General features: G+C 27.8%; 1 protein-coding gene across 1 annotated transcript in view; it reads right to left on the bottom strand.

The window, feature by feature from the left end:
* Positions 1 to 8,502: 8,502 nt before the first annotated feature.
* The window catches only part of LOC101496428 (calcium-dependent protein kinase 10-like), a 4,808-nt gene continuing 1,578 nt past the window's right edge, over positions 8,503 to 11,732 (bottom strand). Inside the window, exons 2-8 of the mRNA XM_027333467.2 lie at positions 11,405 to 11,732; positions 10,784 to 10,976; positions 10,516 to 10,668; positions 10,075 to 10,190; positions 9,796 to 9,963; positions 9,124 to 9,348; positions 8,503 to 8,754 (exon numbers count right to left, since the gene is read on the bottom strand). The exon at positions 11,405 to 11,732 is cut by the window's right edge and continues 638 nt beyond it. Of these exons, the coding sequence (XP_027189268.1) occupies positions 8,626 to 8,754; positions 9,124 to 9,348; positions 9,796 to 9,963; positions 10,075 to 10,190; positions 10,516 to 10,668; positions 10,784 to 10,976; positions 11,405 to 11,732 (1,312 nt within the window). The 3' untranslated portion in view covers positions 8,503 to 8,625. The remainder of the gene's footprint in view (positions 8,755 to 9,123; positions 9,349 to 9,795; positions 9,964 to 10,074; positions 10,191 to 10,515; positions 10,669 to 10,783; positions 10,977 to 11,404) is intronic.

Here is an 11,732-nt window from a genome sequence, read left to right as displayed (position 1 = left end):
CATAGAAAATGACCTAAGTCTTTCAATACAAAGCAAAAATTAAAAAATCTCCTCATACGTTTTATATTGTTCAAATATTCTATTAAGTGAACCGATTGTTTGATCTACAATATATAAAAAATAATGAATCTTAAAAGATTGATTAGTGGCTCAAGGTTTAATTGTGTCCATTCAAATGGAATTTTCACTAAAAATAATTAACAAATTTGTTATTTTTGCCTATGAATGATGTGATATATTAGAAATATGATAAAGAAAAATATAGATATTAAATTAAGTATTAAATTAGTATAAAGAAATTAAAGATGTACATATATATTACTATTTTATATTTTAATTTTATGGATGGAACTTGCATCCAAAATATAAGGTTTGCTGCATGTTGTACCTAAGATGTGTATGAGTGTCCTATTTTATTTTTGGATTAAATAAAGTTTTGGTCCTTTTAGTATATCATATTTTATTTTTAATTTATTCTTAAATAATGATTTATCAAATATTTTTTATTAATAATTTTGATTTCTATTTTAAATTCATTCACGTGTATTATTTGAATTTTTGAATAAATTTTTGGAGAGATATTTAGGACATTATAAAAATCTCTATTAAAAAAATTTAAATTTTTTTAACAAAAGATTAATTAAATATAAATTTTTAAGTGTTAAAAAATTAAAATAAATCATACTTAGTTAACTCTTTATTAAATAAAATTATTTTTTTGTCGAGATAAATTCTTAAAATATTTTAAACATGTATGTGATAAACCATTCAAAAATTTAAATAATACACGTGAGTTGATTTAAAAGTGAACATTAAAATTGTTAATGAAAAATATTTTAAAAAATTATTATTTAAAGAAAAAAATTAAAAAAACTTAAAATAAAATATAATATATTTATAAAAAAAAATTATTTAACCCTTTATTTTATTTTTAAGTTGATTGCGGAGCGCAAGGTCCCACACCCAAACATATGTACATGGTTTGCGTGTCTAAACAAGTATAGGTGGACCACATTATTTATCTCGAGTGCTTCTGCTCTATAGGGCACACATACATGCACATAGACAAGTAATTTATGCTCATTGCTTGACCTAGAGACCTAGACAAGGGAATGTCATACAATTTATAAGACACATTTCATGGTTTCAATAATATGTTTATATTTACTAATTTATTAAATAGGTCTACTTATTTAAAAATTTGTCTGTTTGTTTATTTATTTGAATTTTTAATTAAAAAATAGCGATTAAATATATTTTAAATGATGTGACATATAATTTTATGGTGGAGAATAATCTAGATGCGTTAACTGTTTATATATTATAAATTAAATTACAAACATAAATAATTTTAAAAATTGAAACCGACAATTTTAGAGGTTTTTATTGCAATTTCATGAGTATCATTGATTCAACATTACCGTATCATATGTCACATCATTTAAAAATATTACATCAAATTTCTTAATTATAAAATATGAAAATAAACCATAACTGTTTGATTTTAAAATAGGAGAACCAATTTTACCAATTGAGTAAAAATAGAAGAACTAACAAATGTAGTCTAATGATTTTCCAAAGCTGAAGTACGCTTTATGGATACGACACCAAATGTAATTTTCCAAAGATAATGCATAGGGACCTCTAATCTTTTATGTATCTTGGTCTCTTTGTTTAAGACGTGAAAAAATTGGCAATCCTTTCATGCGAATAAATAACCTAAACACAATAACAAACTTCAAGGCCGTAGAAACAAAATTTCTCCGATTCACATAAAGTAAGAGAAATAACGGTAAATTATCCTATTGAGTGGGTTTACTCCTAAGTGGACCCGCACCAACTAATTAAGAAAAGAAGAAATAAGATTTATATTGGGTTTGTCCGGTGCTATCAACAACTTAGGAATTTTAATTGTCTTTGTTGCCAATACATAGGCAAAATCCAATATAAACTTAGCTTATTCTTTTTGTATTTGGTATAAGTTTGTTAATCTTTTATTCAATATAAAATCTTGTGAGTTTTATTCTTTATCAAGCTAACTTTTATGTTTATTTTTCTAATGAGATTAATCTTAATTCATTTAATCTAATGATTTCTAATATGATATAACAACTCTGATGTTGTATAGTTTCAAATTTATTATATATTTCCACAAACGATAGATGAAGATCAATATGACTATAATTCATATTATGAAGATGAAATTTATGTTTTTAAACGTGCGATCGACTGTTGCAAGAATTTTCAATCGCAATAAGAAACCATTCTTAATGGTTCAGCTAATAATTTTGCACTCATGGGAGACAACGAATGCACAATCCTTTTCGACATTGTTGATTAGGTCAAATATCAAGAAACAACAAGACTCCCACAACATCAAAATCAACACCATGGTTCCTTGGTCTCACTTTTCGTTGGTTTTATGCTTCCCTCTTATCGGAGATAACATCTCCAATCATGTCTCTGCCATCGCCTAATTTTAATCTAGAGGGAGGAATGAATGCCAAATTTTTTCTTGCTGCTGAGTTCTTTGCACATAGGAAACCATGAAACCATCATTGTATGCGATATTGGGTTCAAGGATTAGAGAGACAGTGTGAACGTCATTGTGGACCACATTATTTACCACAAATTAACGTTGCATTGAATGTCTCTCTTTCTATGTGTTTTATGATTGTCGTCGATAAATTATCAACCCATCAATTTATTTAGGTATTCATAATATATTTGATAAATCAATATAACTTATATCTCAAAGTTTTCACGATTTCACATTTATTCTTGATGCTAATAACATGCTTATTTGACTATTTAGCTTTTGCAATATAGTTTATAAAAAAAAAACATAAAAATTAATATTTTTAATATAATTTAATTAAGAGAAGTAAATTATTCAATTCACAGTATAAAATCACAATAAAAATTTAAAAAATTATAAAATATTTCAGTTACATCAACAACTAAACTCAAATACATAAATAATATATTAATATATAAAAAAATCATCAATTTTATTTACAATATAATAATAAGAAAAAATACAATACTCACAAGTACTATACACATACTGGTATCAAATAAGTTTCCGGTACAAGTACTTCATTATTGTATCTATTTCTCTATCTTTATTCAATATGAAAGCTTATAAATTTTATTCTCCATCAAACTTAGCTGTTTTTTTCTTATGAAATTGATCTTAATGTCTTTGATTATATGATTCATAACATTCAAAGTAATTGTTACTCCTTCTGTTTAAAATATATGAAAAAAATTAATAAAAAAATTTAATGTGTTTATTTAAAATTTGAATTGAATATATCAATTTTTTTAATTTATTTATATTTTGAGATGAAGTAATCCTCTCTTTAATCTCAAATATAAGTAAAAGTATTGTAAAAAAAACTGGTGTATTACATTATGAAGTTTGAACGGATTGACCAAATGATGAATGATAGAGTAGTCAGCAATCAGATATTTGAAGTCAAAATTGAGTAATCAACAAGATATATTACTCCTAATCGGTTATAATCAAATACCCCACTTAATTAAACAAAGAGTGATGATTAATTGGCCAACCAAATAACACTAGTTAGTTTGCCATAACTCGTGACCCTCCTATAATTGACAAACAGGCTCAACCCAACCGCCAAAGATATGGATCATACATTAATTCATATCTCAACTTTCGTGTAAAATCACTAAGCGCGTCTCTGAAGAACAACTTCAAAGCACAACAAATAAGATTCTCATTAAAAATCTTTATTTTTATTTAACTCTTTTTTGGCAAAGAAAAATTGTTTAAGAGGCATATCAATGCATGGACAAAGAGAACCATCAACTCAAGGGTGTTATTGAGCATGAGCGATATGAAAGACCGTCCATAGATCTACTTGTTTAGGAGGATTCTTTATCTTCGGTAGTTGGTGACTTTGGTAACTTTAGTGTATTTAGAGAAGAAATTAATGATTAAAGTAAATAAATAAAAGTTATTTGTATGAGAAAAAATGATTGATTATGTGAGATATAAGAACAAAGTTACCAAAGATAGGGGATTGAAAGATAGACAATCTCAACAGACTTTTTAGGGGCAATTTTAATATTATATTTATTTGATTAATAAGAATATAAGTTGAAGGTTTAAACTCAACAATCGTGCAATCGTGCAAATTTACATAATATAGGATCTATTTCGGATGATCGTAAGTTTTTAGTTTTAAAAGTTAATTTCAAAACCAAAACCAAAATCAAAACCAAAACCTATTTGGATAAAATAGAATCGAGTTGATTTTTTACTTAATTTTAAAAATAATTTTACCCTAAAATTTGTATCACTCCAACAACTACATACCACCACCACGCCATCACAGCCAACCACCTACTTTCGATAAACGCTGACTACCATTTCCGATCATCACACCATTGACCACCTACTTCCATCAACTACCAACAACTATCAATAGTCACCACTTCAACTATAGTATTTTTTGGTCACACTTTATCACTACCTCTGAATATTGACCATATCTTTCAACCGTTGCAACTACCTTGAACAACTAATGACCGTTATGATAACCACCTTTAACAATTATCACTTTTAACCGCTGTTAAATATAACTTTTTATTATTTTTTGTAACAATATTTTTTATATTTAGTGAATTCATAATGAAATAAAGAAAAGAGAGTGATTTAATTAAAAAAAAATAAAGACTTAAGGCCGATGCGCATGATAGAAAGATATAAAGTTGGATAAGGATATGATAATATATGATATGATAGTGATAGAATAAACATTACCATATAACATGTTTGATACTCACATGATAACCAATATAGTAACATTTTATTTTGTCATGTATTTGATACACATCTAATCATTATATAATATATATTATATTTAAATAATAAAATTATTATTATGAACAATTGCATATTAGTTTTTTTTTTTAAATTAACTTATTATATTTTAAATATTATAAATTAACAAAAAAATTAAATAAGTAATTAAATAATTTTATATTAAAACTATCAATTGACACCACTAAATAAACAATTTAAAATTTAAAAACAAAATCATGAGTAACCAAATAATTATATTTTATTTGTTAGAATTTAAATAAAGATATGATATATATTATATGTAAATGGCAAGAATACCACATGTGGTCCCTTAACGTAATTTCGGTTAACGATTTGGCCCTTTATCTTTTTTTTTTTTTTTTTTTTTTTTTTTTTTTTTTTTTCTTTCTGTTTTGGTCCTTTATGTTTTTAAATAATTTCAGTGTTACCCTTTAAGTGGGGTTCCGTTAAGAAAAAGTTAAAAAATTCATCATCTGTTTTCTTTTCATTTGGATTTTCTCTCACATTTCTCTTTATGTTGTTTGGTTTCTCTTCTCATCTCCCTTCTCCAAATTCTCAAATCTCAAATTCATGAACCCTAAATTTCTCATCTCCCATCTCTCGTTCCCCTCTGCGTTCACTCTCCTAAATTCATGATTCATTTGCGATTTCAATACTCGAGTTCAGTTCGCAATTTCATTCAGAGAAAGAGAAGACCAAGTCGACATTCAGTTGTCGATTTCAATTTCTCTTTATAGGGTTCAACTAAAGTAAGCTTATTTTAGAGCTAAGATCAACAATAAAACAACACATGTTACACCAAACAAAACGCATAAAAATAGCAGCAACTTCATCTTAATAATGGTTGGCTTGTGATCTCCATGCATCTTCAAAATGACATTCCTAAGAGTCATAATCTCCAACTCCTTTTGAGGGTACTCTAAACATTGTGTATGTATCTGTTGTTGATTTCTCTGTTGTGCTTGAACCCTATAGTATGAATCTCAAACAAATTAATTGCATCTACATTCAATGTCATAACTCTACAATTGATGAACAAAGACAATACCAATAACAAATTTTTCAACAAGAATCGAATAATTTTTTTTTAATCTGAACCAAAAACAATAAATCTAATAACCCTAATATAAGAAAACCAATCTAAAAACCAAAATCCCGAATACCAATCTAACAACCTCAAATAAAATAATCTAAAATCATAAAGGTATTGATGCTTACCACAAAATTCCTACAACCCAAAATTTTCTTCCTTTGTTCGGACCCATTTTTTTCACTGTCCACATTACAGGTTTCAGACCACAAGCACAATTTGGCAGCTCACGAATTCCATTGGAAACGAAAGAACCATAGTTGTAGGATGTTAAGTTGTAGGAGGTTGAGTTTAACCCATTTGTGAAAGAGGCGGCCATGGATTTTGAGTTTTGGGAACCGTAAATAGGATTTTCCATGGAAAAGAGAGAAGAAGGGAGATAAGTTATTTCTTTGGGGATTTAAGGTTCATGAATTTAGGGATTTGAGAATTTGGAGAAGGGAGATGAGAAGATAAACCAAACAACATAAAGAGAAATGTGAGAGAAAACCCAAATGAAGAGAAAACGGATTTTTTTAACTTTTTCTTAATGGAACCCCACTTAAAGGGCAACACTAAAATTATTTAAAAATATAAAGGATCAAAACGGAAAAAAGAAGAGATAAATGACTAAATCGTTAGCCGAAATTAAGTTAAGGGACCACTAGTGATATTTATCCTAAATTATATTTATTTTAAAATTTTAATTAACTTTCATATTTTTATAATTGTGAATACTAATTTATTAAATTATATAAAAAGACAAAACTACCTTGTGTAAAATTATAAATATTTTTTAAATTAATTATTAACATTTTATATTTAAATTTAATATCAAATTCTATTAATTGATTTTATGTTTGATTAGATTTATATTTTTATATTTAAGATTATATTTTATAAATTATTTTTATATTTATATTTTATTATATTTTAATTTATATTTTATAAGAGTAATTGAGTAAATTATTGTTCTTATCATATACTGCTGGTTTTCTAATCCAACTCATATTCATGATAAAAATTTCAACTACAGAGTTCGAATATGATATAATTTTGGATTAACTTATCATATCTTGTTGGTTCATCAAACAATGAATTCAGACATGATATGATAACTTATTCCTATCGTATCTCTTATAAAAATAATGATTAAGAGTAACACATCATAGTAGGCCAATTTTGTTGGCCCATTTTAAGTTAATAAATTCAAATATTTGTGTGAGCTTCTTCACCCTTTTTTTACTTATATTATTTGTATATGTACATCTAGACACATTTAAAATTTAAATATTATGCCTTAGAAGTGTACTTTCAGACATCAAGAACAGATGTTCAAAGTTACACTTTCAAACGGTGCCAAAAATTCTTATAACTCAAATTTTATTGAAAGTATGGAGGATCATCTTTCGATTTGAAGCAAGATCTTGATGAATCGTTTGCTGAATATCCTGATCTTAATAATCACTTTATTAGTGATCAAGTTTGTGTTTAAATATAAGATTTAATATTATTTTCATATTTCATTATGAGTTCAATTTCATTAGTTGTTGAATGTTTATTTCGTATATTTATACTCGAGATGATTTATTGAAATGCTTTCTAGATAAAACAATCAAATTAGATTTGTTATTATCATTACAAGATTAGGTTATTGGTGGTGACAATTATTTGAGGATATGTGAATGGGGTGAAAGATTGGTGTAGTATATGGAAAATACTACGATGACAAAAATATTAAAAGATCATCCATATATGGTAAACTAAATAGGGAAGAAAGGAAAATGGTTTGTTAGATGATAAGAAAACAATATCTTCCTAAAAATTATTCTTCTCACATAGCAAGAAAAAAGGTTCAAAAGGTGACTACTATCATCATAATTATAATTATAATGCTCATCACAAATATAATAACTCTAAGAGAGTTTCAAGAATAAAAATGCAACATCTAGTGAAATTATTGTTGGATGATTTATATGTATAGTATTAAATATATTTTGAGTTTCTATAAAATTTAACATTTTAATTTTAATCTTGTAAAATAAAAATTACAACTTTTTGTCTTACAAAGTTATCCAACAAACACTTTTAGTCTCTCTTAAAACAAAACATGTTTCAACTTAAAAATTTTTGAATAATTTTTTGCTAGCATGTTTAGAAAATTATAAAAAGTTCTTCTACAATTTTTTTTTTCTTAGAATAAATTAAATTTAGAATTTTTTTATCTTAGAATAAATTAAATTAAAAATTTTAAATATAAAAAACTCAATAAAATTAACAAATAATTTTTTTGTGGCGAACTTTTTATAATATTGTTGTGAATATATATGAAAATTGATTGAAAAATCTATGTAACTTAACAACACATAGAGTAAAATGAAGGTTTATTTAGAAGTTCTTTCATATTTGTTTTAGATTTCATTTTAGTTCTTTATGTTTTAAAAGTTCATTTTAGTCTCAAACATTTTAAATGTTACATCAAATTGACCATTTTGGCAATTTAAAAGTTCATGTTGATGTTATTAGAAGTTAGGATAAGATAGCAAAATACACCAATTAAACATACCTATCAGCATTTAATGGAATAAGAGCCATATTTCTTGAGAAACTATGTTTGAATACACTTTGGAGAAAATACTATATTACAAAAATTAAGAGAAAATCATCCACTATGTATAATATATATTTTTTCTTTATATTAACACACAGGTAATGCCTCCCTAAAACCAACCCTAAAACTAGTGCTACCCTTTCGACCCTTCTTTCCCATTTCTGCATTCCCTCTTTGCATCATAGCTACAAATTCATTGTAGTCTATTCTTCCATCCTGAAACAACAAACACATACAACTTAACAAACTTATCAATCTAAAAATTTATTTTATCATCAATCTCAAAGTTTAAGTATGTACTATATGAATCAGAAACCGTTGATATTTTATCATATTACCTTGATTTAATTACAATATGATATTTAAAATAAAGTGAATGTGTACTATTAAATGACATGACTAAAGATGTTCAAATCATCTAAAAATTGAAATGTATGATTGTCAAGATAATACAACATGATTCAATGGTAAGATTCGTAAAATTCATATTCTAAATAAAGTTATTAGAAATGTAACTATACTAAGCCGAACATCTGACTATATATATATTTTTATATGTGTGTGTTTTGTAAAGTATATACTCACATTATCTTGATCGGCTTCTCGAATCATTTCTTCCAAGGGTACATCACCTAGGCCAAATTCTTCACAAGCTTTTTGAAGCTCATCTTGAGTGATATAACCACTTCCATCTTTATCAAAATATGCGAAAGCTGCAACTAAATGATCTTCCCTATCAACTTTGTTTAAATGCAATGTTGCAGCTATGAACTCTCCATAGTCAATTGTGCCACTATTATCAACATCCGCCTGAAATCCGAAACAAAAATTGGAATTCACGCATCAAATTCGACAATGTTATCTTTTTTATAGTATTGATTATTATTTACTATCACTCTATCAATATGTTAAGAATATTTTTGAAGACCAATCCATCGAGGTATTGAGAATAATTTAAGAGACTTCTCTCAACATATGCTATTTTACATGCACGACCTTAAACTCGTACCTTTGACCATATGTTTAAGGGACTCAGTTTTCTGCGAATGTCTTAAGCATGTTGGCTTAGTAATGCTATATATTGACTATATATGCAATTGAATTCTATATAATTGGTATCATAACGAAGTGTTTCTAATGAAATTATAAGAACATGAACGATATATAAATAAGAACATATCACAGAAGTTAACAACTATAATTAATGAAGGTTTTATAAAGTTAATGAAATAAAGATGATTTTGAACTAATACTTACGGCTTGCATTAGATCGTAAATTTCAGATTCATTGAGATTGGCTCCAAAGTTTTTGAGTCCAACCTTGAGTTCTTCAAAAGTAATGTGACCACTATTGTCTGTGTCGATCATCTTAAACATTTCTTTCAATCCAGCAATTTCTTCTTCAGAGAGATTCTCTGCAATAACCTGCACACAACAACATCAAAATTTACAAGATACAAAATGCACTAAATATTCATTATCAATCACCAAAAAGAGACAATAAATACTTTAGTTATGTGACGGAAAATAACTTACTCTGAGAGCCATTTTCTTGAGCTTGTTCGTTGCAGTAAACTGCTTCATGCGACTCAAAACTGCGGAATCGAGAGGCTTGTCTGGAGCTGCTCCGTCAACCTGGATCCAAGGGTGACCTGCAAAGAATCAAATCATCATCATCATCAACAATGTGGTAAAAGACCTCAAGTTCAACAATGATATAATGTTTAGCCGTACATATTTGAGTGATAGATGAAAATTTCGTTGAATGAGTAACTTTGGTAAAAGAATTTCATTGTATGTGTTAAGGTGTATTGATGGAAAATACTAGACAAAGAAATAAGACTATGCTATGCAAAATATATGCTAGTAATTAAATCAAATGCATGCCAAATTTGGTACGAAATTAAGTCGTATGGTGCCTAATAACTTTTGTTTCACTAGCATTAATCACAATGGGATAATTTTTGATAAACTTACGAAGAACGTCAAAAGCTGATAACCGTTTACTAGGGTCTCTGACGAGCATCTTCTTCACCAGATCTTTTGCACTTTCAGATATACTAGGCCATGGATCTGATGAGAAATCAAGATCACTATGCAAAATGGCCTCAAATATCTCTTGCTCCGATTCTATTACCAAAGGATCAAGATAAAAGTTAAATTTTTAGAACTAAGTGAAGGAAATATAAAATAAGCAAATAGCTATATTCAAATATAACTGAATTGATCTGTTAAGAACTCTTACCTCCCCAAAATGGAGGCACCCCACATAAGAGAATGTACAAGATGACACCGGCACTCCACACGTCTGCTTCTGGGCCATATCGCTTGCGTAGAACTTCGGGAGCAACGTAATAAGGACTTCCTACTACATCATTGAAAATGTCACCTGTAAAATAATGAGTTAGAATGTCAGCAACAAATGTCATGACAATTACCTTTGCAGATATTAGCTTCATGTAATGTCAAATGCTCTGTATATTACCGACATTATGATCAAAGACGTGTTTGGTGTCTGACACGACACTGGCCCATTGTATTACAATCAATTAATTCATTTTTTTAAATTATTAGCAATGTCAATGTTGTATATAGTGTCTGTGTCTGGTGTTTCATAGGTCAAATGAATTATAATCTGGGAAGCTTGCATCAATACAACATGGGTGACATTGGACAATAAATCAAGCCTCTTAAGAAATACAATGACAAGTACTTTTTTCATCAAAAAAGTGACTTTTGCCTAACCCAGAAGTAGCTTTTTTCTTCACAATTGAAGATAGAAGGCAAAATTCTTTTGTATGAGTTGCAAAACAAACAATTGAAGATAAAAAGGAATTAACATTTGGACAAACCTGGTTTAAAAAACGTCCTGCTGATTAACAAAAAGAAAATTCTCCGGCTTAAGATCGCGATGCATTACTCCAAGAGAGTGACATGATTGAATAACACCAACTATAGTTCTTGCAAGTTTAGCCGCTTTTCGCTCTGTGTAGTGTCCTCTTTCCACAATCCTATCGAAAAGTTCACCCCCAGAACACAACTCCATAATAACATGAACTGCAACAGCGTCCTCAGAAGCTTCCTTAATTGAAATCACATTCGAACTCCCGGCTAAGTGATGCATAATCTGAATCTCCCTCCTAACATCTTCGACATCCTCGTCTGTCAACAACTTCCTCTTCATGATTGACTTG

Source organism: Cicer arietinum, chromosome 4 (assembly GCF_000331145.2).
Source record: "Cicer arietinum cultivar CDC Frontier isolate Library 1 chromosome 4, Cicar.CDCFrontier_v2.0, whole genome shotgun sequence".
Lineage (NCBI taxonomy): Eukaryota > Viridiplantae > Streptophyta > Magnoliopsida > Fabales > Fabaceae > Cicer > Cicer arietinum.
This window is presented reverse-complemented; position numbering and strand designations above follow the sequence as displayed.